The 27,766-nt window shown below is 36.7% G+C and overlaps 1 protein-coding gene across 1 annotated transcript in view; it reads left to right on the forward strand.

Annotated features, from left to right (window-relative positions):
* The window catches only part of BBX (BBX high mobility group box domain containing), a 310,444-nt gene extending 285,083 nt beyond the window's left edge, over positions 1–25,361 (forward strand). Inside the window, exons 14-18 of the mRNA XM_049785679.1 lie at positions 2,407–2,496; positions 3,927–3,986; positions 12,239–12,436; positions 14,830–15,019; positions 20,734–25,361. Of these exons, the coding sequence (XP_049641636.1) occupies positions 2,407–2,496; positions 3,927–3,986; positions 12,239–12,436; positions 14,830–15,019; positions 20,734–20,821 (626 nt within the window). The 3' untranslated portion in view covers positions 20,822–25,361. The remainder of the gene's footprint in view (positions 1–2,406; positions 2,497–3,926; positions 3,987–12,238; positions 12,437–14,829; positions 15,020–20,733) is intronic.
* The last annotated feature ends 2,405 nt before the right edge of the window (positions 25,362–27,766 follow it).

Here is a 27,766-nt window from a genome sequence, read left to right on the forward strand (position 1 = left end):
ATATAATGGGATTAAAATTTGAGTCCGCAATCAAATATATATAATCAACAGATATTTTTTCAGTAAATAGACAACTATTCATTGAGAAGAGTGATTTTAAAAACCAGTATTTGGTTAGGTCCAGGAAAAAACTAGAGTGGATAAAGTACTCACCCTGCATGTAGCTGATCCAAGTTACCTGGCACCCCATAGGGTCATATCTGAGCTTGCAGGAGTGATCCCTGAGTACAGAGCCAGGAGTAAGCCCTGAGCACAGCCAGATATGGCCCCCCAAAAAAGCAAGTACAATAAAAATGGTATTAGGAAGTTGTAAATTCACATACAAAAGAATAAATTTGACTCTACTTTTTTCACATAATAAACAGAAGTTAACTTGAAATGAGTAGAAAGTTATTAACATTTAATATTTATGATGGAAAATTATAAATCTTCCAAAGAAAGCATAGGAGTAATTTGTAGTGTTTACTTTGATATGATACAAAAATAACAATAAAGCCCACGCTAATAAAAAGCAAATGGGTAAATTAAACTATCAAAATTTGAAACTTGTGTTTCAGTGACTGCAAAAATGGTGAAAAAAAAATAGTCCACAGATTGGGGGAAATATTTGAAATTACATAATTGATGAGGTGCTTTTAAGAGCACAAAGGACTTTTTAAATTGAATAGAAAAATGACAAGTAAGTTCTCAAAGGAAAAACAATATGATCAGACATTTTTCTCCGAAGATTATTTACAAATAGCAAGTAAGGATAGGAAAGATGCTTGTCATCATTAATCAACAGGGACAGTAAATCTAAACCACAATGAAATAGATACCATTTTTACATTCTTGTGATGAGTATAATTAAAATAGCAGGTGGAAGTGTTTGGAAGGATATTAAATACAGTGACAGTTCCTCAAAAGGCTTAGTCTAGAGTTAAAATTTAACCTAGCGGTCTCACAGCTAAAGTATGTCTGAGAAGAAAACAGAAAAGCATGTATATTAGTGTTCATAACAGCTTCCTCATAACTAAAAGGTAGGAAAACTTAAATATCCAGTCACTAATGAATGGATAAACACAATTTGGCATATTCATACAATGAAATATTGTTAAGCCTTAAAACAGAATGAAATACTAATATGCTGCAACATGGCAGGAACTTGCAAACATAACATAATGCCAAGTGAGAATCCAAGGCAAAGACCTTTTTTTTATAAGAGTCTGTTCATATGAAATTCCCATGAAATGCAATTTGACAGAAACAAAAATATTGAATGCTTAGAAAAAGGGGAAATGGAGAAAATGGGACAAGTGAGAATGAAAGTATATGGGCTTTCTTTTGATGTAATGGAAATTTCCTAAGACAGGTGATGGTTACAATTATTTGTGAATATAAAAACAATCAATTTATAGCTCCAAAGACAGGAATACGTGCCCTGCATTCCAGAGTCCCAGGTTAGAAACCTGGCATTGCATAGTCCCTGAAGCACAGAGCTGGAAGTGCCTCCAGCACCATCTGTTGTGCTCTCTTTCCCTTTTCCAACTCCTTCACCACTATCCCCTACTAAAAAAAAAAAAAAAAACCTCCATCAATTTTTATACTGTTTTCAGCAGACTGGTAGTGCGTGTAGGTACAGATGAATAACTCTCAGTATGAATTGCCATTTAAAAAAATCCATATGATTATCATTTGTTATTTGCTATTTGTTCCATTTATAGATTAGGACAGAAAAGTCAGCTTCAACGTAGCAATATTGGCAGTGTTGGATATAACCTGCTTTGGGGAGACAAGGGCCATTGTCATTTCTGTTTGGTGACTTAAATCTCCATTCTGCTCTCTTTATCTGAAGAAATCAAGATACAGTCTGGGATTTCTCTCCCCTTCTTCCCCCTGAGGACAAATTTATTCTAAATTTAAATCAATTTTGTCTTCCTTGAAAGGTTAGAAAGCTATGGCATGCTCTCGGGCCACCTGTTGTCCTGACCATGCTGTCCTTGTGAAAAGACAATTTCTTGGGGGAAAGGGGAAGCTCACGACATCCCTTCCTTAAATCATTCAATGATTTAAAGTCAAATCTGTATTGGAATACAGTTGTCCTGCTGGCTTTGGTTATGATGTGTCTCTAGTCACTGCATCACAGTTTCTGTTCAGGGAGCCCCAGTTCTAATGGGGGCTGCTGCCTAATACCTCTCCAAGGAGACCCTGCCTGGGTTGTAAAGCAGCCTGAGGAAGGCAGTGAGCACTAAGTTATATAACTACAGAGGCAAGATGCCATTTTGTGTGTGTGTGTGTGTGTGTGTGTGTGTGTGTGTGACAGTGTGCTTATTCCACAGGTGGGAGGAGGTTTTGTTTAGAAACACTCAGTATTGTTTTGTGCAGCCCTGTGAATTTAAAATATATTTATATTAATATTGTCTGTAGGTCCTTTCCAGTCTCAGAAAAAGAATTTATTCCACAAAATTGTCAGCAAATATAAGCACAAAAAGGAGAAGCCTAATGTTCCAGAAAAAGGTATTGGTGCCTTCCATCCTCCACTAAGGTTTCTTGACCACTTCCATCTTCGTGAATTCATCCTTGAGTAATGCTTCCATGCATCACCTTTGCTTTTTCCTTCCCTTTTCCTGCTTCAGTGTCATCTGCTCCTGCCGCAGACATATTCATTATTTCTAGACTCTACTGCTAATTGCAAAAAAAGCTCTCTCCTTCACTTGGGTTTGTACTCAAAATGTCATCTTTTATCTCTATTTTCAGAGTTCCATATGTATCCTAAAAATGCTTTTTCTTTCTATATTTGGTATATTTTGTAATCTAGTTCTCTTTGAGCTCGTATCCATTGACTTTCTTTAACTCTTTCTCCTGTTTGGCAGCCATCAACCAGGATCACATTTTCCTCCTCCTGAACTTCTCCAGTTGAATATACATAGAAAAGTCCCACCATTTCTTTACTTTCTCTGACATGAGGATTTTTGATAAGTAGAAGTCCGCTCCAGATTCCATAGCCTCTTTTTTCCTCTCTGCATAAGTCGTTCCAGAGGGCATAGAGATGCATCCTCCTTTTACTCTAAACATCACTGACTAAGATCTCGATGAGTCCTTCAGTCTCTGCAGGGCTCATCTAAACATTTTCTGCTCATAGTTTAGGATGCCTAGTATTTCACATCAAGACACATCTCACCATCTGAGTGAACATAGCCACTCCTGGAAGTTAGGTTTTCGTTAGCATCTCCTGAATGTTAGTGTCATGTTAATCAGGAACCTACTCATCAATGTCCATTCACATTCTGCCTGAGTGGCTAGATGTGATTGTTTCCAGAATGAGACTTTAATTAAAAAGTAATTATTTTCCATGTGTAGAAATAAGTGCTTATGTGTTCTTATCTATGTATTCTTTTACTTAATTTGAATTTTATTTTCACCTCCACCTTAAGTGTCTTAGCTTTGTATTGTATACTAATAATTTTTCTTTAATTCAATGGAGATGGGTTCCCTCTTTGGATAAAATGTTAACTTTTACAATTTCCTTTTAATTTTTTATGATCTTGATAAAAAATTCTAGAAATTACCCAGCATATATTTTATGAATATTTTAAATTCATTACTTACGTGGCCTAATGATTTTAGTTGGCAAGTGCCCATTTGATAAAATAGCTGAAATAGATACTGCAGCTTTAGTGTACAGCACGCAGGGTGCTTGCCTTGCAGCTATTAAACTAGATTTTATCCCTTCTCCCCATCCCAAGCCCACCAGGAGTGATCCCTGAGTATAGATCCAGAAGAAAGCTCTGAGCACCAATAGAGGTACACCCGCCAAAAAAAGTTGAAATAGAATTTTGCTTCATTTATTTGATAGTTTCATATTTCAGTTGTTTTACATATTGTTTTTATAATGTATCTGACTATATTGGAAGCTGAATTTCTTGCCTTTTTATCATTGTTTTTAGGAATTGGGGATAAATGGTCAAACAAGCAACTCTTCTTGGATGTTTTTCACCCAATAGAAGGTAAGGAATCAATATTCATTCTCCAATTAAAATTATCTTGAACTGGAAATTGTATCATTTTCATTAGCTCAGCCAACAGTATTAGGTGTTTTTTTTTAATTTTTTTTTAATTTTCTGATAGAAATGATCATATATTTTTATCTAGCAGAGTCAGAAAGAGGTAATATGCTGTATACATTTTAAATGTCCAAAGGGAGGCTTTAACACTCAAACTATTCATTCAAAATAGAATTTTTAATAACTAAAAGCACTTGGTAATAACTAAAAGCACTTGGTAGGCCAAGGCTCATAAGGAGCAAGATGAGGGCAGCATAAGGCTTTTCTTGTGGGTTGGGCATGAGAGAATATACAGAAGTGATTCTTTGTTTTCTTCTTTGACACATGAAATATCAGTTTAATAGCATACATATGGGGGGTTTACTTTTTTTATTGGATTCCAATGACTATGATAGTTGAGTTTTAGTCATACATTGTTCCAACACCCATAATTTCTCCTGTGTTCATTTTTTGCCACCAATTTCCCTATTTTCCCTCCTGTGAACTACCCAGCCTGCCTCTGTGACAGACAGACACTTCTCTGTTTTTTCTTTCCCCTCATCTTTACTTCTAGAACCATGGTTTGCAATACCATTACTGAACATATCACTTTACCTTATTTAAACATCCAGTTCTTGTTTAGAGTTATCCTTTCCAACAATTATCAACATAATGGTTCCTTCTCTGGCCTAACTGCAGGTTTTTTAATTAATACCTTTATTTAAGCAACATGATTACAAACATGTTTGTAGTTGGGTTTTAGTTATAAAAAAGGACACCCCCTTGGGCCAGAGAGATGGCACATCGGTAGAGTGTTTGCCTTGCATGGGCTGACCCAGGATGAACTTCAATTCGATACCCCCGGTGTCCCAGATGGTCTCCAAGCCAGGAACAATTTCTGAGTGCATAGCCAGAAGTAGCCCCTGAGTGTCACTGTGCATGGCCAAAATAAAAAAAATTCAAAAAGGACACCCCCCCCCTTTCACCAATGCAATAGTCTCACCACTAACTGTAGGTTCTTGACCTGAACTTTTTCTCTAGACCAACCTCAGAAGACTTATGAGTACATTCAAATGAAATGCCTCAGGTGTTTATAACCAAAGAAAAACTCCATACTACTTAGTGTCATATTAGAAGTTCTTGCCGCAGCTTCCATTTCAAGATGTCCTCATATTTTATTTATGACTTTACCAAAATTTTTGTAATATTGAATTTTTAGGTAAATGGTGGCTTCAGTGATGGCTAAAGGGTGATCCATCTCTTCTTCCCATTGTTTCTTTTTATTGTAAATATTTTTTAAAACTTATGGCTTTGTCATGTTTAGTTAGGACTCTCTTCAGTTGAAGAAGGGTCCATAGAGCTCATGATTAGCCAGGCAAAAGATAAATTTAATGTCTCTGTTTCCTAATGTACTCTTGTTTCTTTACTAAAACAGAAAAAAAAAATTAAATTCACATTTGGCTTATATCACATGTCACAAATATTCATGTGTTAAATATGAATCAAAATTAGTCAAATTGGATATGATAGTCATGATCTCTTTTATTTACAATTTATTATTTATTACATATGAGCTACACATCAGTTTTATGTCACTTTACTAGGAGTAGTTCTGTTTTTCTCTTTGATCGCCCTCTCCCGCCCTCCTGTAGTTTAATTTATAGAAAACTGATATACAGCACCCTGAAACTTTGAAGTATTCAGAGTAATGATATGACTTTGATATTTTGTGAAAATAAAATAGGAAATTTAGTTTACCATCTTATATAAGTACAAGAAACAGATGGAGAGGATTTTTTTTTCCTTTTGATAAAAACTCTTTCAAGATCTACCTTAAAATTTAAATTCATCAGTAAAGTACCTTAACTTTTCTCTCTCTTGCATGTCACATTCTCTAGAATTTATTTATCTTCTAACTTGAAGTTTGCTACTGATCACCTTCATCCCATCTCCTCCTGTTTACCTCCACCACAAACATGGTCTCTTTTAATATGAATTTTTTTAGTTTAAGATAAGAGAGTATTTATCTTTCTCTCTTTGACTCATTTAGTAGAAAGTCCTCAAGATCGTTTCATGTCACAAAGAGCAAAATTTTCTACTTTTTATATTGGAATAAATCCTCTTGTACATATATACTGCAACTTCTTTATTCATTGTTCTGTAAACACTTTAGTTGTTTCTATATCTTGGTTGTTATAAATAATACTGCTATGAACATCGGGTACATACAATTCTTCAACATGATGTTTTTATTTCCTTCAGATAAATTGCTGGATCATATGGTAGTTATATTTTTAACTTTCGAGGAACCTTCATTACTGTTTTTCTTTATGGCTACTGAGTTTACAGTACATCTGTGGTTTCTGACCTGTTATTTCATAATCAAAAATCTCTATGAAGTACCATTTCTACACTTAGCTAGAATAACAGTATATAAATTATTATACTGTTGTCAACATTCAGCCCTAACATAGCCAACTAAATATTTTAGTTCTTACATATTTTAAGAATATACTATACACTGATTATTGCAAAGTACTGATGATCAGAGAAATAAAGAGGCATGTATGACCACATTACTCTAAACCTCAGATAAAGGAAATAAAACTTACACACTGCATTTGGGAGAATAAATTGGATAGGAATCAGGAAACTTGAGAGATAGTATCAGACCCACCACTAATTAGTATAATTTTCAGCAGGACAGATGGTTTAATATCAGTAGAATTTACTCTCTACATTTGTACTAAATGTAAATATGATGTATATGTTTAGGGGTATGGTGAATGATATGGTACAGTAATATGTATACCATGTGTTTCATCTCCCCTCTAACACTTGATTTTATTACTGTGATAATTTGAGTGGGTGGTGTGAGGTTGAAATACATATTCTGCAGCTCCTAATTTTCTGCCCCATATGAGGGACAGAAAAGTAAATTGATTTTGAGTTTCCCAGGCAAAGTCCTAAAGCTTTGGTGGAAATAACATTATTGGTGCTATTTCATTATATTTATTATTCATGCATAGGACAAAATATTGAAGAACATGCACTGAAAATTGCATGTCCTTTAGTGTAAAATTCATTTTACATGGCAGGAGGAAAAAGTCATGTGCATTGGAAATTACCAGTCATTTAAAGTGACCTTTTTGGTCATTTTTATACTATCCCATACCTTTACCTGTTTTGGTTGTAACTGTACGCTTTGTGACTTATTTGCTTCTTCCTCTCACCTTTGGCCGTACTGTTGCTTATTAAAACTGCCTAGAAAAAAAATAAAAATAGGACAGAAAATGAAACCATAATCAGGATTATTTTAACATGTGTAGGATGCCCTGGGCAAAGGTTACAAGAACATTTGCATCCGTAACAGAATGTTGACTCAACTACAACTGTGCTATGTTGGCTGATTCTAAGTTGGGTTAAAGTAGATGGCTCAAATCCACGATGGATTCTTTATACCGCCCAGAGTGAATTGGCTTGCAGTTCAGGTTTAGTTTTGGTTTATTTCAAAATATCAGAAATCTTTAGGTGTGCTTAGTAATAAATCTGAGGTTTATATGCTAAGCTTATAATCTGTTTTTATGCATTTTCTCATGCTTTTAAAATTCAGAATCACTAAACCATTTCTTAGATCTTATATATATCATTTAAAAAAAGATTGCCTGTGGCTTAGAATTAAAGGTAAGAATTTCAGAAAATCCAGGGTGACCTACCTCTGCCACTGTTCTTATATGTGTCACCAAGTTGTAGTGTTATGTGTTTGTATGTGCTGGATAATTTCTTTTTTTAATAATAATTTCTTTTTTGAAGCACCATGGTTACAGAAATCTTCAAAATTGGAATTCAGTCTTAAAATATATACCACCCTTTACTAGTTCAAATTTCCCACCACCAATGTCCCTATTTTTCTCTTGCCTTCTACCCGCTGTCTGTCTCTGGGACAGGCATTCTATGCTAGATATTTCTAATAGAAATAATGGTGATATTAATCAATATGTCAGATTTTCAGGCACGATCCATAGTACTGAGACTAACTTAATCCCATTCTCTCTACTTCACGATAGTTGCTATATAGTCCCATCAAAGTATCTCAGAATCTTAAAACACTTGATGTTTTTCCCTGATATTAAATTCACTACTTTACTGTCATGTTAGTTCACAAGAGCAAACGAAAGATAATGAAATTCCAGATTTGGCTATAATGCCCATGTGGGCCAGAGAAATAGTAGAAAGAGTAAAGCATTTGTCTTTTACTTGGCCAACCCAGATTTGATTTCTGGCACCCCAGGGGTCTCTGAACATTACCACGTGTGATCCTTTCATGAGCAGCTAGGAATAAATCCAGAACACTACTGTATGTGTCCCCAAAATAAAAATTGATAATAACAACAATAATAGTTGTTATTATTTCAGGCAAGTTCAATTCCTCTGTTAGAATGTGATTTTAATCTACATTCAGCGGTTCTCAGGGCTTACTCTTAGCTCTGTGCTTAGGGATCAGTCTTGTATATTGCAGAAGGAACTATATGTGATGCCAGGGGTCAAACCTGAGTAGATTGTGTGCGTGACAAGTGCCTTACCCACTGTACTCTCTCTCCAGTCCCTAGACTGTGAATTAATGACTGGAGCCCTCTAGTGGCTTCTTGGTATACAGTTCAAGATCAGTGATATTTTTTTAAAAAAAGAAACAAATGTATTATGATCAGTTATGTCAACTATGTGATACATTTCTTTAAATAAATTTTAAAAAAAGAAGCTATATTTTGGGAGCCGCATTTGGAAAACAGATTCTCCTGTTGCCATGTTCCTAACATTGCTCCGCTAGTGAGCTTTTGCATTATCTTTGGATGTTCACTCTGTGTTAAGTGATTATTGTTGAGCATAAAAAGTAGCTTTTGTGGCCTTGTTCTGTCCTACATGGATAGTTAAATTTTGTGTTTTCATTAAATCTGAAAGAATAAAATGACTAATTTTTTTTCAGAGAACAAAGCCTTTCCTCCTATTTTCATTCATTTGCCAGGAAGAGGAGGAGGGTTGACTTGGTGTCTTGGTACTTAATTTCAGCCTTACTTCCCTCTTTGGGCTTTTTCTATTTCCTGTCCTTTACCACCAGATCTTTGTTTACTTTGTTAATATTGCTGGACTCTCATGTACTGCTATCCCCAGCCACTACCTCATTGGCTTAGCCTTATAGCCTATGCTTTGTAGGAGAGGGTTTTTTCTTTTTTTGGTTTTTGGGTCACACCCGGTGGTGCTCAGGGGTTACTCCTGACTGTCTGCTCAGAAATAGCTCCTGGCAGGCACGGGGGACTATATGGGACACCGGGATTCGAACCAACCACCTTTGGTCCTGGATCGGCTGCTTGCAAGGCAAACGCCGCTGTGCTATCTCTCCGGCCCGAGAGGGTTTTTCTTAACTGATTCTGTTTGTTACTAGTCTCCGCCTTTCTCAGCCTTTCTATGCCTGCAGTTTCAGAATCCTCAGCCTTACTACATCTGAAGTCCATAACCACTTTGTGGAACAGCACCTAAAAACCAAACATGACAGCATTCTGAGAATAAGCCTGTGTCGAAACAATGGGCAAGACACATTCTTCCACAATATGTGACAAGCCTTTGATCATGATTACTCTGTTGATTTCTGAACTTCCTCCAGTCATAGTCATATACATAAAGTGTGTATTTATGTGTGTATACATAAAGTGTGCATATATGTGTGTATAATATATATACATATATATATATATGTAGGCCTGGAAAACACTTTCCCATTTGCAGTTCCTTTATAGTAAGACCATTGGCAACTTTTTTTGTGTTTTTGCCAATTCATCTAGAGCACACAGGAAACAGAGCAGTTATTTGAATAGAAATGAAACTATTTGAGGTCTTACTAAAAGCAAATAAACAAACAAAAAGAAAAGGAGAAAAGACAACATTGCTAGTCAAGGCAGGTCTTTTCACCAATCCCGCTGCCTTGGGAATAATTGCAGACTATTTTTTCTCTGCTCAGAAACCTGATTCTAAGCTGTATAGAAACTGGACAGAATTTTAGGACTAAGGTGGCCCTTTCAGAGCTAACCTAATTCAGCCTTGATGTTTATGTGAAAAAACTAAACCTGTACTTTCACAGTTAGTTTATTACCAAGACTAGAATTTATGTCTCGACCATGTGTCAGCTATTTCCATCCCATCCATTTTTTTTTCTCTTCTGGTGCTTGATGCTTTCTCTAGCTTCCTTTTTGCAACCCCACTATGTCTAATTCTATAACTTTCTGGATTTTTCTAGGAAGAGAAAGGAAAAAGAGGGGTGAGGCTAATTTTTTTCTATAAGGTTTGTCTGTATTGATAATACTGGAAAGATTAACAAGATTTCCCCTGTAATCAGAAGGGACTCTAATGGACCTGGACAAGCAACTAGATTTTGAAGTTTGTGTATGTCCAGTAGTGATTATTTGGTTTTACTGTAAACTCATTTTTAGCTTCTTTACAAATGCTTTAATTGTTATGGTGAATATGGTCATAAAATTTTGTTGGGGTAAACTAAACTTTTGGCCTATGTTAAGTGTCAAAATATAAATATGCTGACTTGGGTGATATAAAAAAAAAGCTTTATAAAGGCCATTTTTCTATTTTTTTATTTCCAGGTATAAATAGGTTTAAATAGGTATTTGAAAACATTGCCAGATCATTTTTTAAGTAACTGTTATCTTAAATCTGTCTTCACACAGCTATCTACATGGTATGATTTCTGTTTTACATTCTTTGTTTTGAGATAATTGAAATTATCTACCAGTGTGTTTTTTTTTAATGAAAAGCAAGGAGTCAACATCTTACAGACAAATATCTCTTCAGATTTATAGCCTGTCCTTTATTAAGGATGTACCTAAGGCCGGAGAGATAGCATGGAGTTAGGGCATTTGCCTTGCTTTCAGAAGGACAGTTGTTCGAACCCCGGCATCCCATATGGTTCCCTGAGCCTGCCAGGAGTGATTTCTGAGTGTAGAGCCAGGAGTAACCTCAAAGCACTGCTGGTTGTGACCCAAAAACCAAAACAACAAAAAAGGATGTACCGAAATTATTAAAGAGCTAAACTAGATAAAGTATGGTCTAGATAGATAGATAGATAGATAGATAGATAGATAGATAGATGATAGATAGATAGATAGATAGATAGATAGATAGATAGATAGATAGATAGATAGATAGATAGATAGATAGATAGATAGATAGATAATGAAGTAGTACTTGACTTGAAGGGAAAAAAAATCATGCAGTTTGCTACCACATGGATAGTGTACTAAGGGAAGTTAGACAGAGGAGGACAAATACAGAATGACAAGACAAATACAGAATGATTTCCCTTATATGTGAAATTAAAAGAGGTATAGTAAAAAATAACTAATGCGGAGCCGGCAAGGTGGCGCTAGAGGTAAGGTGTCTGCCTTGCAAGCGCTAGCCAAGGAAGGACCACAGTTCGATCCCCCCGCATACCATATGGTTCCCCCAAGCCAGGGGCAATTTCTGAGCGCTTAGCCAGGAGTAACCCCTGAGCATCAAACGGGTGTGGCCTGAAAAACCAAAAAAAAAAAAAAAAAAAAAAGGAATCATAAAAAATAAAAAAATAACTAATGTTCAAAGGCAACAGAACCAGAGAAGTGGTCTACTGAACTGGTAGACTTAGGGGACAGGTGGTATTAGGTTGGGGAAAAGAACTAGGACCATCGTGGGGGAAGTGGATACTCTAGTGAAAGGATTGATAGTGCATTGTTTTTATTTTGTTTTGTTTTGGTTTTTGGTTTTTGGGCCACACCCGGCAGTGCTCAGGAGTTACTCCTGGCTGTCTGCTCAGAAATAGCTCCTGGCAGGCACGGGGAACCATATGGGACACCGGGATTCGAACCAACCACCTTTGGTCCTGGATCGGCTACTTGCAAGGCAAACGCCGCTGTGCTATCTCTCCAGGCCCGATAGTGCATTGTTAAACCCAGAAGATCCAACCGGTGGGGCAAGAGAGATAGCTAATGGTAGGGCATTTGCCTTGTATGCATCTAATTTGTGTGCTATCTCCAGTGTTCAGGTTTTGTTTCTTTATTTTTTTCTCCCCAACATATCATGTACTCTGGATGGGCCAGAAACTTAAAAATGTTTCTACTCAAGAGCAATGTTGTTGCCTTGTGTTTTTGCAAAACTATATGTGGTTTGTTCTATTTCAGCCATATTTTCAGAAGACAAAACCACCACAGAGCCTGCTCATAAGGTTAAAAATATCCCATCCATTCCCAACACTCCAGAGCCAACAACAACTCAAGAACCCTTGGTGGGCAGTCAAAAGAGAAAAGCAAGAAAAACCAAGATCACACACCTTGTCAGGACAGCGGATGGCCGGGTATCACCAGCAGGAGGTACTTTGGGTAAGCATGGGAGCTATGACAGTGATAACCAGATCATACAGGGGCCGATCATGGCCATGACATTGACCATTGTCTAGCAAATGAATATTAGCCAACTCTTATTTTTCATTGAAAAATGGTTCTCTTATATGGATTTGGTTATAGTAACACTGTCTCTTGAAACCTGTTTTCTACAGTTCCCTGAATGAAGTGGTTCATTTTAGATTTTAAAATATAGCTTTCTCAAAGAGTGTGTCTGGAATTCCTAGAAAGGAAAGGTTAAGTTTAAGAGTATCAATCAGCTTTGGAACACAGTGCTATTGGGTAAATTGTGTATATCTGGGAGAGTACTTGTTTTGCACACAGTTGCCTTAGATTTCATCCCTGACATCCTATATGGTCCCCAAGTACTGCCAGGAGTAATTCCTGAGCACAGAGCCAGGAATAAGTCCTGAGCATCACCTGTTATGTTCCAAAAAAAAAAAAAAAAAAAGAGTATAAACTTCTTCCTCCATTCTCAGCATGCACAAAGCAGTTTTAATTAAGTAAATTCCCAGTATTCTTGACTTTTAAAAAATATTAAATAAATAAGGATTTCTCCATGGTCCAATAGTCAAGTCAATTAAACCAAATTACTGTGTATTTACACTAGTGAGTTATTAGAATTGTATTAGTCAGTAGGCATTTCCTATAAAGTTGATATATAGACCATTAAGGGAGCCTGAGAATGTTTCTGAGTTTCTAGGATAATACTTAACTAAATATTATCAACTTAGATTGAATTCCTCTTTTTTCAGTTGGTGTTCACTATTCCTGAAAGCCTCCATAGCTGCAGAATTTTCTGAGGAGCGCAGGTTAAGGAGTAGGGTCAGAGATGTGACAAAATCAGAGTACAACAGTGAGCATTAAGGGTCTCAACTTCTGCCTTTCAGAATGTCCAACATCTCTTCCTATCAATTCTGAAAAAAGTTTTCTCCCATTGTCACCAATCTAATTTCCAGGATAAGATCAAAGGTCCATAATGACTTACATAAATAGAAGGAAAATTTTAATGGATATTTTGAGAGTGATATTTATAAATATCTAATTTGGGTTTTTCTAGTTGTTGCTAGATTGCCAAGATAGAATTAGAGGACAATTAGTGAGGGTTATGCACTTTTTCTCATGTTTTGCATATATAGATTGTTAGAACTCCAAATATTAGAGACCTCTAATTTCACCCTGTCACATGTGATGAAGCTCAAAAAGGTATTTTTTTATTCTGATATTCAACTAAATAGAAATCGAGCAAGGACTAAAATCTAGTTTTCCTATCATTTAATCTAGCCAGGCCCTCTTTCTTTCCGTTTCTACTCTAGGTTTTCATCTGTGATTTTCATTTTACAGTTGTTAAAAGCCTCATTTTCACTTATACAGAAAGAGAAAGACTTCAAAAGTAATTCCTTATAGAAAAAAAAGGAACATAACAATTCCATGTCACAGTGTACAACATTTACAGATTTTAACAACTACTTTTTATATGTAGAATGCTTTAGAACCATGATAGATTCCTCTTTTGTAATGGCTATATAATAAATAGCTGTCCTCTTTCCAATGTGTATATTTATATAATATCTCAACTACTTCCTCATAAAATGAGGACCCTCATTTTTGCTTCCAGAAGGTCTTAAGTACAAACGTAAAAACTTGATATCTCGCTGCAGTTGATCAATCTCATAGGCTGTCTCAGAAGGCTATGCTGTAACTTCATCAGAAATGTTTGGTCAGGGGCCAAAGCAGTAACACAAGCGGTAAGGCATCTGCCTTACCCATGCTAGCCTAGGACGGACCGCAATTCGATTCCCCGGCTTCCCATATGGTCCCCCAAGCCAGGAGCGATTTTTGATCAAATCGCCAGGAGTAACCCTTGAATGTCACCAGGTGTAGCCCATAAAAACAAAAAAAGAAATGTTTGGTCAAGGCTGAGTCACAGCTCCGTGGTAGAACTCTTACTTTGCATGTGCAAGGCCCTGCATTTGATCTCTAGAACCCAAAAATAGACTAGGTCCATTGAAGCTTTTGGACCATTCTATAGCAGTTCAGACCCAGCTACAGAAGTCACTTTGATTTGATTTTGTTCAATGCCCATTTTTCCTCCTTACCAACCTACCTCTTCTTTGACCTTGGATTAAACATAACCACATCTTTACTCAGCATCAGAGCACAGTGCCACCCATAACTGCAACAGAGCGTAATACAATAGTTTTATTACCATGGAAAAAGAGATTTTGTAAAAAAAAGCCTTAATGTTCACTGGATGACAAGCGAGCAGTAAGGAATATTAGCCATTTCATTATTTCTGGCAGAGTTTTTTCTGTGTCCCTTCTCCGGAGAGAACAGTGATCCTCTCATGATGAATTTCCCTCTCGTTACAGATGACAAACCAAAGGAACAACAACTGCAGAGGAGTCTCCCTAAGGTAATTGAGACAGGCTGCAGTGACGGATGCTCACACAATGTGGAGGCCTCAGAGACGCGAAGCAGTACTCCTGAGATGCCAGCCGTATCTGCATTCTTTAGCCTTGCTGCACTGGCCGAAGTGGCCGCCATGGAAAATGTGCACAGGTTAGTGGGGGGTAACGTTATTCCATCAGAGTTCTGGAACTCCTGCTAAATTTCATCACCATAAGAAAATGTGGAGGAAGTGCCATGGAAACTCAAATCATCCTTTCTGATGTGATATGTGGTAATTTTCACAGTGCATTGAGCTTCATAAGACTTAGTTTAGCTGCAGTTTTGTTTATGCGAGGTGTTATAAAAGCATGTGTGCTGCTTAACGGTATGGAAATAGAAAGGCATGCAGCCAGCTAATGATTTTGCTTTTAATATGTTATTCTGTGACTTAAATTTTATTTCTGTACGAAGTCTAAAGTTGTGTGGGAACAAAAAGCATCTAATGGTTGGGCATGTGCTTGACGTCAGATATGAGAATGAGAACAAGTCCTAGCTCTGACCTGGAAAACTTGTCTTGAGCAAGATCATTAACCTCTCTAACTTCAGTCCTCTGTAAGATAGTGTAGGTGTTACTTGATGAAGCTGTTCTGTGAAAGAATTACAGTTTTCTACTGGCAGAACATGTTAAACCCTTGCTGAGGACAATACTGGACAGCAATGGTACTGACAAGAGTCTGTGTTCAAGAGGACAGTGTATCATAACTTCCACTTAGATATTTCCTCAGCGTAGTAAGTTGCTCTTTGCTGGCTATGAAGTAATTTCTCTGAATTTAAATTTACTTTTCTTAGATTGATCAAAAAGGACTAAAGAACTATGCCCAAAGAACTACTAAATTTTAAGTACTAAATGAGATCATACTTGTGAGAGCCTTTTGAATTCAGTAAATCCTCATAGAAAGAATGTTGGGTTCTAAGTATACAATATCTTGCTACTTAAATGATCCTTTTGGGAAGAAATAAAAAAAACTTGTGTAAATCCAGATATTTCATATTTTTACCCAAAGTTGAAAACACACAGATTAACTATTTTCTTAGACTCTAAGTCATCAATCCAATGAATCTTGAAGTAAGACATTATTTGATATATATATATTGGTCACTTTATATGGGACTTCATCTCCTTCATGCGCAAGTTTTAGAGATTCTGACATAAGCTTTGCATGCTTCATGCTATTTACCTGACATGTTACAGTTTGAGTGCCACATCACAGATTACCTCTAAGTATTTCCAAGAAATCAAGTTATATTTTATGTTCTTTTGCTTAATAACAAGTACATGTTGAATGATGTTAAGATAGGTCTAGGCTCTTGAAAGAGGTACTGTATTTACTCTTCTCTCGTGGGATAATTTCATGGACTTCATAGAACAAACACATATGCTATTAAGTTGCCCCATAAATTGTGGGAATGAGAGGGAGAGTCATAATTAAGGACTCAGAGAAGGCTACCCTGGTCACCTTTGTGGTCTCTATCACTCCCTCCTAAACAATACTTCAGCCAGAGCATTGCACTGTTTAAACAGCCTTTCTTAACTTTCAGTTTGTAATAGCAGAAAATATTAGCAGACATTTTCCTATCACCACAGACACTGGATCCATCCTTTCTGTCTACAGTCAGGTGTCATTGTTTGCAGCTATCCAGATAAGCCAGGTTCTAAGTTCTTACATTGTGTACATCCATTTTATAAGTCAACTGCTGCTTCTCCCTTCAGTTTTTGCCCCCTGTCCTGTCTCTTCCTGAAATCTCTGTACTGTGTGAACATACTTCTTATAGAGTAACTGACACTGGGTTGTAATTATTTGTAACCACATTTTTCTTCTGGGTTATTTTGAAAACAAAACACTAAATTTTATTTTTCCATCTCCAGTTTTTAAAGAACCTCCTATTACATAGGACAATATTATGATGCCTTTATTATCAGCATAACAAATGGTTTGTATACTTATATCTGGAAAGAAAGATCTGTCTTTATTCATTGTTATAACTTTGCCTCATAATACAGAGATACCACAGTTCCCTAAGTATGAGCCTAAAGTAATTGAATATGCAGATCACATCAATTGCTTAGGTATCATCTCACTTCATAATCTGGAGCAGCATATAATTCGTTTTCTCCATTTTCCATTTCCCCTCTTATGTGGAAAGTTTTTTAACAATCCTGAGAATAAATGATACACTGATCAAACATTACTGAGAATAAATCACTTTTAAAATAGTTTTAAAACTTAGGGCCAGGAGCTGGAGAGATAGCACATTTGCCTTGCACACATCCAATTCAGGACAGATGGTGATTCGAATCCCAGCATCCCATATGGTCCAACGTTGCCTGCCAGAGGCGATTTCTGAGCGATTTCAGAGCCCAGGTATAACCCCTGGGCATTGCTGGGTGTGTGTGACTCAAAAACCAAAAAAATAAAAAGATAAAAAACTTAGGGCCAAACAATAATAAGTACATAAGTAAATAAAAAATAAGTAGGGACTTACTTTGCACCCAGCCAACCCAGATTCAATTGCATTGATCACCCAAAACCTACCAAGAGTGGTTCTTAGGCATAGAGCAGGAGTAAGCTCTGAACACTGCCTGGAATAACCAAACGCCACCACACACATTCCAAAAAAACTATTTAGGACCAGATAGTTCAGAGATTAGGGCACTTTCTTTATACGTAGCTAATTCTGGTTCAATCTGTGGCTTCACGTTTGGTCTCCTGAACACCACCAGGAGTGATTTCCGAACGCAGAGCCAGAAGTAAGAGACCACCAGATGTGTTCCAGAAGCTTAAATTACAACAAAGGTACTGGACCTTTTAGGAGTCACAACCCATAGTGTAGGAAACTAGAATGTTGCACTGGTAAAGAGGGGGTATTCTGTTTATGACTGAAACTACAAACATGCTTATAATTATGGTGCTTAATAAAGATTTATATATATATATATATATATATATGAAAGAAATAAAAATAAGTTTATCATATGTTAATTATTTCTTAAATTTTTTTCTTAATTAAAAAACACAACACAAAAAGTCATATATAATTTAGTCCTATATTGTTTCTCCCCTACTGAGAAATTTATTTTTCTATTTAGTTTCCAATAAACTTATTTTCTGAAAAAAAAAAACAAAAACAAATAAACTAGGACTTTAACCTACAGACTAACAGACCTAACAGACCTACAGACCTAACAGAGCGAGAGGAGCTACCTGTATCCTTAAGTTTAGTTAAGTTTAGTTTAGTTTAGTTTTCCAAAATGTAGGAATAATCAACCCTTTGTTGAGTCATTCAGTAAGAATTTTACATGGAAGAAATATCACTGAACTTAATCCTAACACCAGTCCTGCCTGGTAGGCCTGTTTAGTCCATTTAATGATGACACCAGTAGTTCATTAACTTACCAAGAACACACTGAAGTTCTTTGAACTTCAGTTCCTTTTGAGAGCTATTCGAGAAAACTTCTGTCATGCCATGAAAGGTCATGAGGAATCTCACCAGATCCTTCCACTAAACGTTGGTTAGTTGCAACTAGATCATGCTTCTACCTTCTGATTAAGCAAAGTTTTCGCCTTGATTTCTCTTGTCTTCTTTCTTTCTTTTATTTTTCTTTTTTTCGCCCCACATTGGATGTTTCACTTTTCACAGTTCTTTTCTACTTTGTTTTTTGGTTTTGTACCATACCCACTGTTTTCAAGGCGTACTTCCCACTTCTGCATCCAGGAATCACCCCTGTTGGAACTCAGAAATGATTTAGGGTGCCACGGATTGAACTGGGGTCAACTATGTGCAAATTAGCTGCCCTGCCTGGCTATACTATCTATCTAGCCCTCTCTATTTTTTTTTTTTACTTTTTCTGTTTACATTTTTAGTACTGAACTAAAATCCATAATAATTTCGTAATTTACTTAAAGGTAAGACATAGCACTTTAATCTCTTTTTTTAATAAAGAATTGAATATATTGAACAGATGATGCTTACAGCAGCTCCACATTAGTAGATTAATATTTGGATTTGATTAGAGCACATTTTGTTTTTCTAAAGCCTTAATATCTTAGGCTATGAAGTGATCATTGGATTCTGAAATCCCCAAATGTATTTATCTACATTGCTTTTCTTTTTGTGTGCATCAAGCTAAAAAAGTAGAGCAGGAAGGATAGTTCAGTGGACAAGGAAGCTTGTGTTACACACACCTAAGCCAGGCTCAGTTCCTGGCACCACACCCAACACCTGCATGAAATGATCCTTGAACGTAGATCCAGGAATATGTCCTGAGCTCTGTGAGGTAAAGCCAACCCAAACAAAGATAAAGGGCAGGAATAGTATGTAATACAACATAATTTGAATATCAAATCTGTTCTTTTTGTTATCTAAAGAAGATATGATATGGAAAGGTCATCAGTGAAAACATTGATCTTGCAGAATCATCTGTTTTCAAAATGAGTGCCATGTACCTTGTAGGACAGAGCAGTGAAGGCCTTGCTAGGCATCATGAGCCTGGCAAGAGAGGTTCAAGGAAGTTTCCAATCCTGACTTTTTAGAATAAGTGGTTGTGTGTACCAAAAAATTTAAATCTTTGGGACCAGAGAGATAGCATGAAGATAGGCCATTTGCCTTGCATGCAGAAGGACTGTGGTTCGAATCTCGGCATCTCATATGGTCCCCCGAGCCTGCCTAGAGCAATTTCTGAACATAGAGCCAGGAGTAATCCCTGAGTGCCATCACTGGGTGTGACCCAAAAACAAAAACAAACAAACAAAAGAAAAGAATTTTAAGTCTTTGTTGTTGTTTTTTTATATTGATCTTTAAGGCTTACTCCATGGGGAGCCAGAGATAGAAAGTAGTTCTTGCACTTAAAAGGCACTTGAGCTACATTTTTAGTATTTTAAACAATTTTCTTCTGACTATAAGTCAGCTATGTTTGGTGGAGTTTCCTTTCAGACTACAGTTTCTCCATGGTTCCCTGGAATTAGCACTGTATGTGCTGATTTTCTCACATTCTGAATTCAGGGTTGGAACTTAACTTTTTTTACCTTATACATTTTCCATATACGTGTGAGATTTTTATTAGCAGGATTTCATTTTCTTGTTTTTTGTTGTTTGTTTGTTTGTTTTTTTAGTTTGGGACCACACCCTGTGGTGCTCAAGAATTGTTCCTGGTGCTATGATCAGGAATGACTCCTGGTCAGGTGTTTCCAGGATGCAAACCAGGTTTGCACTTACCACAACTTCTTGTGAATCAAGTGCCTTTACCTACCTATCTCCTTGGCCCCTTAGAGAGTCTAATTGTTAGAGAGTCATAGTATACCTCTTAAGTTTTATTGGTTGTAAGGGTTAAATTGGATCTATTATTATGTCTCTTCACATATGAACAAAGAAATTATTAATTTAGAAGGGTTTTCCCCTAAACCAATAAGAAACTTTTTTAATATTAGTAAATGAAGCAAAAGTTAAATTGAAGGCATTTTATTGAAGGCTACTTCTTAGGGAATTTACCCAGATCTATAGCATCTTCATAGATGATTGGTTTGGAATACAATAGATAGTTAGTTATGTTAGAGAAACTGAGAAAAGAAATCCTTAATAATAAGTGATCAGGGATGTAGTGTAGCTCATTGGTACAGCACTTCCCTGGTATGTGTGAGGCTGTAGGGGGGGAAAAAATAAAATCCCTAAAAAAAGATGAGTGAAGGATAAATGACATTAATTAAATAAATAACTCAGCAGTAGCTTTAAATAAACTGTTGAAAGTTTTGCATGGTTACTCATCCTTTCCTATTTCTGGTAACATACTCAAATATGCGAACATGCTTTTTCTCTCTCTTGTTTTCTAGAGGTCAGAGATCAACCCCACTCACCCATGATGGACAGCCAAAAGAAATGCCACAGACTCCAGTACTTATTTCCTGCGCTGACCAGTGAAGCGTTCTTTACTTGTAAAACATTGTGCTTTATCTACTACCCTCGCCTTGTCTTTACAGAGGGATGCTAGTGAGTCCATGTGGTGGAAAATAATAGACTGCAAACAAGTGTCTGTTGCCCAGTACGACCCAGATTCACTTGAAGCAGAAATTAGCATCCTGGGCCAGTTTGTTCTTTCAGAACCCAGAACCTTTGAGGGTCACGTCTGAGAATGAGCAGAAACTGAATGATCTTAGAGCTTTGCTTTCTATTGAAGGCCTTCAGTGGTAATAGGTGTTGACTTGGTAAAAGGCTGCCTTTACTGTAGCTCTCAGCATCTCTTTTACCAACGAGAGAGTGTGAAACTAGTTTCGTATATTGCCTAGTTATACTTTCAAAACAAAAACAAAAAAAAACAAAAACTGACGCACTGCACTAGTTATTATTAGATATTCTTAGTCTTTTTTGTACATGGAGATTTAAGTTTTAAGATGGTTTATATAATAGGTTATACCTACATTTATATTGTAGAATAATATTAAAAAGCCTGTTCCAGAGACTCCCAAGCAGCACGGGCAGGCAGATGTACCATTGTTAGCGGTGTATGCTCGGCCTCGTGGTCCATATCTTCTGCACTTTTATATTTGCCACCAGAGTAGTAGTTTGCTGGCAAAAAAAAAAAAAAAAAAAGGAAAAAGATTAAAATTCTTACAAGCTGAATTTTTTTCTTAGCCTTGAGTGACCAAGAAGAATTTGCTTGGGGCAAATTGTGGCAAATATTTTCCCAGACAGGGGAAGAGTCCTGCAGATTACCGATTACTGATGTTTTTCATGCCTTGAGGATTCTTTTATTTTTACACAGGGGTCTAAGTGACCAATGGATCGTTCATACAAACAAACAAAAAAAAAAGAAAAAATATTATTCAGAAGTGACCTTAGTATTACTTCACTATTATGAACACATTGAAGACACTCACTTCATGTGGACTTTGAACTACAAACCTATCACATCCATCCCAGACTGACTGGACGGGTAGCAATTGCTATGCACAGCCTGATCGGCACTGCAGGTTTTTAGAGCCATTCGAGTTTGTGTTGTGGAAGAGGTATGGAGTTCATTGTGAGGGATATATGCCTGACCAGAGTAGGGCTCTCAGTCATAAATACACCTGCAGGTTTGTTTCCTTTTTTTGTGTTTCGTTGCTTTTGACCACAAAAACAACCACACATATGCCAAAGCCAAATGGATTAACTGGCTTAGAACATTCAACATATTGACTTAACCACCTGACGTTCCCAGTGTCTTGTTTCCTAGCAACAGATGCAAAGTGATAAATCAAAATTAGTCTGAGGCTACAGATTTTACAGGGTATTTGTTCCATAGCACAAAGTATTTCCCCACTCTTGCATCATAGCACAAACTACCAAATTGTAATGATTGGATTCCAGCAATAATTTTTAGAGGTTTTCAAACTGGCATAATTTTGATAGGTTAGTTAAAAGTTTGAGCTTTTGATTTAGATCTCTAAATGGTGACCGTTTACAAGGTTTTATCTAGCTTTCTTATTTATACTTGACTGAATTATAATGATTTTTTTCTAATCATAATTTGACCTAATAGCCATAAAATATGACTCTAAGTCCTGACTACATTTAGCTTTTCAGGTTGTAGATATTACTTCAGTTTCGGTGCTGGAAAATATGTACAACATACTAACAATTGAAAAAAGTAGAGGGATTTGATTTGGGGTGGGTTTTTTTCAAAGCAGGTAAAGAGGGCAGCAAAAAATTAGAGTGGTGTCCTCAAGAATGCATTTTCACTATGTGTGTGGAGGAAAAAAAATTAGTAAGCAAAGATAATCAGAGGCTAAAGCTTAACCCTTTCACATAGAAATAAATCCCGTGGGTGAGCAGCCCCAGATTGTAGTATAATATTTTTTACTATGATGCTATTTTATTAGTATTTTCTAATTTCAGTACACATAATGAATGTTTGAAAATTGCTGGGTCCTAGTGTTGGTGGCTGTGGGAGTTCTTGGACCACTTGCTAGCATTAATTTAAAAAATAACAATTAGCTAAAATCCCCCTCCCAAAACAAAAAACCAACAAGAAAAATTGTATGGTGCAGAACATGCACCTTGACAATGGTACTAACTTGTTATTCCATAGAACACATTAGAATAGATCTATTTTTGCCAGAGCACCCTCTTTCAGTCCTACATTTCACTAGAGTTCCTTAAGAAATTGCTGTATATTCAAGGGACCTTTTTTAAAAAGAAGCAAAACAAGATTACTTTTTTTCTATGTGAGTAATATCTTACTTGATCTGCTTTTCCTAAACCTCAGTGACTTTTCCCTTAGGCAGGGGCAGGGGTGGGAGGGCAACCTACTGGACATGACTGTTTTCAGATACTTTAAAAAAAATCTTTTGTAGAAATGCTTAATTTTTAAGCGGTTAGGCACTGAGAGTAGCAGAAATCCTGCAAAGCTTTATAGTCCTTTAGACATTCACCTTGTTGTTTCTCGATGTGATGTTTTGATTTCAGTACTCATGTTTTTCTCGTACCCTGTATCCACTGGAAAAGGGGTGTCTTCAGGTAACATTTGTTAGCACAGATATCTCAGACCGACATGTAGTGCTCCCTCTCATTTGTCACTTTCATTTCTCAGCCATTTTTGTTGTCTGTTTCGGAAGTTCATATTGCTATGGTGTGTACTTTAATGTGCCAGAAAACACCATCTACACTAACATTTTTCCCACAAGCATCCTCAAGAGGAAAGTTGTTGCACCTTATGTATGTCTCAAAGCAAACCAAAATATGATGCTTTTCTGCGTTGTCTTATTCTAAATCGTTGTATCATATCTTTCTGAAACCATTCTGAATTTAGTTGAAATGATCCATATTTAAGCTTTGAACCTTAACTTCTGGATTCAAACCTGTACATAAATCTTTTGGAAAAAAATTGTCCTAGCCCTTCTCTGTGAGACTGAATACTGGGTGATAAGTCTCAGATGCAGACTGTACTGTTCCAGTTTTCATTAGCCTCTTATTTATTTAGTTATTCTGGGTATTCCTATGTAATTTTGAAGCGTGTAGAATATATATTAGTAACTAACTACAGCTCTAAGAAGCTGAGTGAGAGAAGAATACTGTAAGACATCCTCTTTACGGTTTCATTTGTTTGGATACTGTAATGAGATCGAGAAAAGGAAAAATGTCCCACAGCCACATTGAAGATACAGGTTCTTATGCCAAATTAGGTTAGTTCCCAGGTTTCAGATCAAAAATATATTCACTAAAGCCCTTCGTAAAGGATAAATCATACTGTCGTTATTCTGACAGTCTTTTCCCCACAAATATGAAGAAGTTATTTCATTATGTCAGATGAGCTTCCTACAAATGTCGTCGTGAAGCCAGGCTGAATTCATTCCCACATTATCAACTGTTGTTCTGATTCCTGCCATTAAAACTGCTGGAGAAAAAAAAAAGTGATGGAACACTATGAACAAAAAGGAGCATCTGAACAGGTCTGATTGTTTAGAGTCCAACATGTTTAGTCCCTGTTGTTTTCTTAGTAAGTCAGATGCGACCCTGCCTAAGTCATATATATATCTATATATCTATATATAAGAAGTTGTTTGCACTCTGTAGTCTTTGGCTCATTACCTAGAAATGTTTGCACCTATGTAAAATCTGAAGCAGATTATAAAATGATACAGAACCAGGAAGTAAGCTGAAAACGGAATGACATGCTTATTGTTTATACCATGTGTGGGGGGGTGGGGCAGGGGAGGATCAAATAGCTGTTTCGTGTTTGGCATTTGGCATTAATGTGAAGCAGTGGGACCACGCTGCCTGCTAAACTACTGTATAAAACCTAAGCGTTCTGGAGACCAGGCCAGAGGCCGGCATTCGTCCAGCAGAGAAGAAGCACCACGCTTCCTTCGAGACCTGAGGCATTGTTTGTAAAGGGAAATTTGGGGTGTCCGTGATCAGGATACAAAGGAGATTCGCCTTTGATTGCACTGCTCCATAGAGCCCTCGTGTATAAGGCCAATTCTAATGGGCTACCTCGGCTTTAAAGGTTTATTTCAGTTAAGTCCTGTTTTCAAAGTTTGTCCTTTTTTTTTTTTTTTGCTTCTCCCTTCAGTGCCACTATTTTCCACTGCAGTGTTTTAACTTTGCAAACCACCTTCTCCAGAGAGAACAATGTATTGCTGAAAATGGGCATTAGAAGCAAGTGCTATTATTCCATTTGACCTATAAAGTATTCCAAGTGACTGCTAGGTGGAAATTAAAAGTTTGCTTTCCCCCATAAAGTCCTGTTTTGCACCTTATAGTGTACTAATCGTTAGTTGTTGTTTTTTCTTTTTTTATTTATGCAGTAAATACAGAGATTTTTGAGTTTGGGGATTTTTTAGGTTGACTAACATCATAATTTTAAAGGAGAGAAACAAACACTTGTTCAGTTCATCTTACCAGATGTTTCTGGTGAAGTATTCAGGGTTTGGTGGACTGCTTTGCTTTAGTTTGGAAGCAATAGCTCGACTTTTTAGAGTCCATCTGAAAGGACCTTTTCCTTTTCATTTGGGAATTTATCTTCTTAACATCTTAGAGAAACAGCAATGAAGAAGTGAACACAAGACAAATATATTTGACTCCCCAGAGACACCTCCTTCAGATTGTGCTATACTTTTAAGAAAATGCATACAAAATAGACATTTGCTTCCCCAAATGAGTTTCCTCTCCTGGCAAATTTTGTTGGTAGTAATTTCAACTTTATAAGTTGGAAGAGGAAACTGGATTCTTCACATTTCTGCAGTCACTGTTCTTGTTGCAGTCAGTGGTCAAACATGATCTTGCCCTCAAACTGATTTTTTATGTACAGAACTAGTTGTTGGAACATTACTGCTCCTTCCAAAGATTTCCTAATAACTTGGGCCAGAACTGGTTTCTGAGTAAGGACTTAATTCAATGCCTCCGAACCGTCCCACCAACCCTGCAAATCTTACCTCACAAGCTCTAACCTAATCACAGAGGCGCAAGTGTTTCACTAACAGGTGTTAGCGTGTCTTGCTCTTCAGCCCTGCCATCTCACATAGTGCCTCTGCTGGAAGGGGCAGAAATTGTGGGGGTATGGAAGGTTCATGATCTGGAGCTCAGCACATGCTCAACAATATTTTTCTCATTTCATTAGCACTAAACAAGTCTCTTACTCTCAGGAATTTGTCCAAAACATAATAAAAAAAAGACCACCTGAGATTCCACATACCAGATTATAAGCTTTTCTCATAGGTTTGAATTGCTTAGTTTCATGTCATAAATTAACTATTGCTTCATTTGACCCCCAGGTCTTTGGTCTGTTGACAGTGTCAGCATGACTGAATCTGTTATTTTTTTTAGGACTTTTTTTGTTTGTTTGTTTATTTCTTTGTTTTTGCTTTCAGAAATCGGCTTGGTTCTCTTTAGAGTTGGTGTAAACATGCCATGTAATAAATGATTTCCACTTAATGGTACAACAGAATTATTGCTTTCTTAGATGTATGTGTAGTAAAAGTCAATATACACATTTATATAATTTCTTTCTTCAAAATCTTATACTTAATTTGATATTTCTAAAAATTGCACATGTACGTCATGTGTATAACATGCTAAAGTACTTTAACTGTGATCTTAAAACTGAATAAAATATTTAATAAAAATTTTAAATATTTTAAAATATTCAATTATATTTCTTTATGTTCACCCTACGGGCCTTCGAGTGCATGCCTTCAATACACCACTACCCATTAAAAACAGAAGGGAAAATACTTCAACAAAAGTACCATAGTTTAAATATTTCAGACAAGTGATGAACCTCCCTTAACCATTTGCCTAAGATTCGCCTTTGTCTGAGGAACTATGGTTGCTTTTGCCAAATGTGGCGGAAAATCAGAAGCCATTGGGACAAGTGATGGGATGGGAAAAGGGTGATCTGAGTTTGCCACCTTTCCTTGAATTATAACCATACTGAGCAGGTGACAATTAAGACTATAAGCGAAAGCATGAACTCAGACCTCAGATTTGCTGAATACCTTGTACCCTGCAGCTTAGCTTCAAAACCATGAATTTTTATAGCCTTTGGGAGAATACACTCCTGGCATGCAGTGTATAAATACATATATCACAAAATTGTATCACAGGCTTTGCATTCAGCAGACTTGGCTTTGAATTCTAACTCCACCCACTTAGCATTGAATTTTTAAACTCTTTTGAACCACACTTATCTAAATGATGGTGATGATAATGCAGAGGTAGTAATTATCACAGTTGAACCAGTGCTGGATTGAAAAGACTGTACGAAATGCTGGCATGGAGCCTATAACTGAATGCTCATTAAAGGGTCATTGTTGACTTTTTTTCCATCTCCAAGGTTGATAAACTAAGTTTAAGTTCGCTCACAAGAGTTACTAAGTATAATTTCTTAAATAAGCTTGTGTTGGGCGTTTTGGGAAAGGTGTTTCAAGATATTTGGTAGTGCGAAAAATTTCATGTATTAAGTAAATCGACACAACTAATTTATAATTGTGGCACAGTAAGATTTTTCTGCAAAATTAAGTCACACTTTCAAGTACTACAGCACACATTTTAATCCCTGAGAATAAAATGAGTAATGGTAGTTGGAACTCCGAACCAATAAGTTCTGTTCAAAGAAAGGGAGATGGACACGTTGTGCTTTTATGTGTTTTTATGGTCCTACATACAGTATTGATTAATGTCTGCCCTTTTGGGTAGATATGAACTTTTTTTGGGGGGGGGCACACCGGCGGTGCTCAGGGGTTGCTCCTGGCTGTCTGCTCAGAAATAGCTCCTGGCAGGCACGGGGGACCATATGGGACACCGGGATTCGAACCAACCACCTTAGGTCCTGGATCGGCTGCTTGCAAGGCAAACACTGCTGTGCTATCTCTCCGGGCCCAAATA

Source organism: Suncus etruscus, chromosome 13 (assembly GCF_024139225.1).
Source record: "Suncus etruscus isolate mSunEtr1 chromosome 13, mSunEtr1.pri.cur, whole genome shotgun sequence".
Taxonomy (NCBI): domain Eukaryota; kingdom Metazoa; phylum Chordata; class Mammalia; order Eulipotyphla; family Soricidae; genus Suncus; species Suncus etruscus.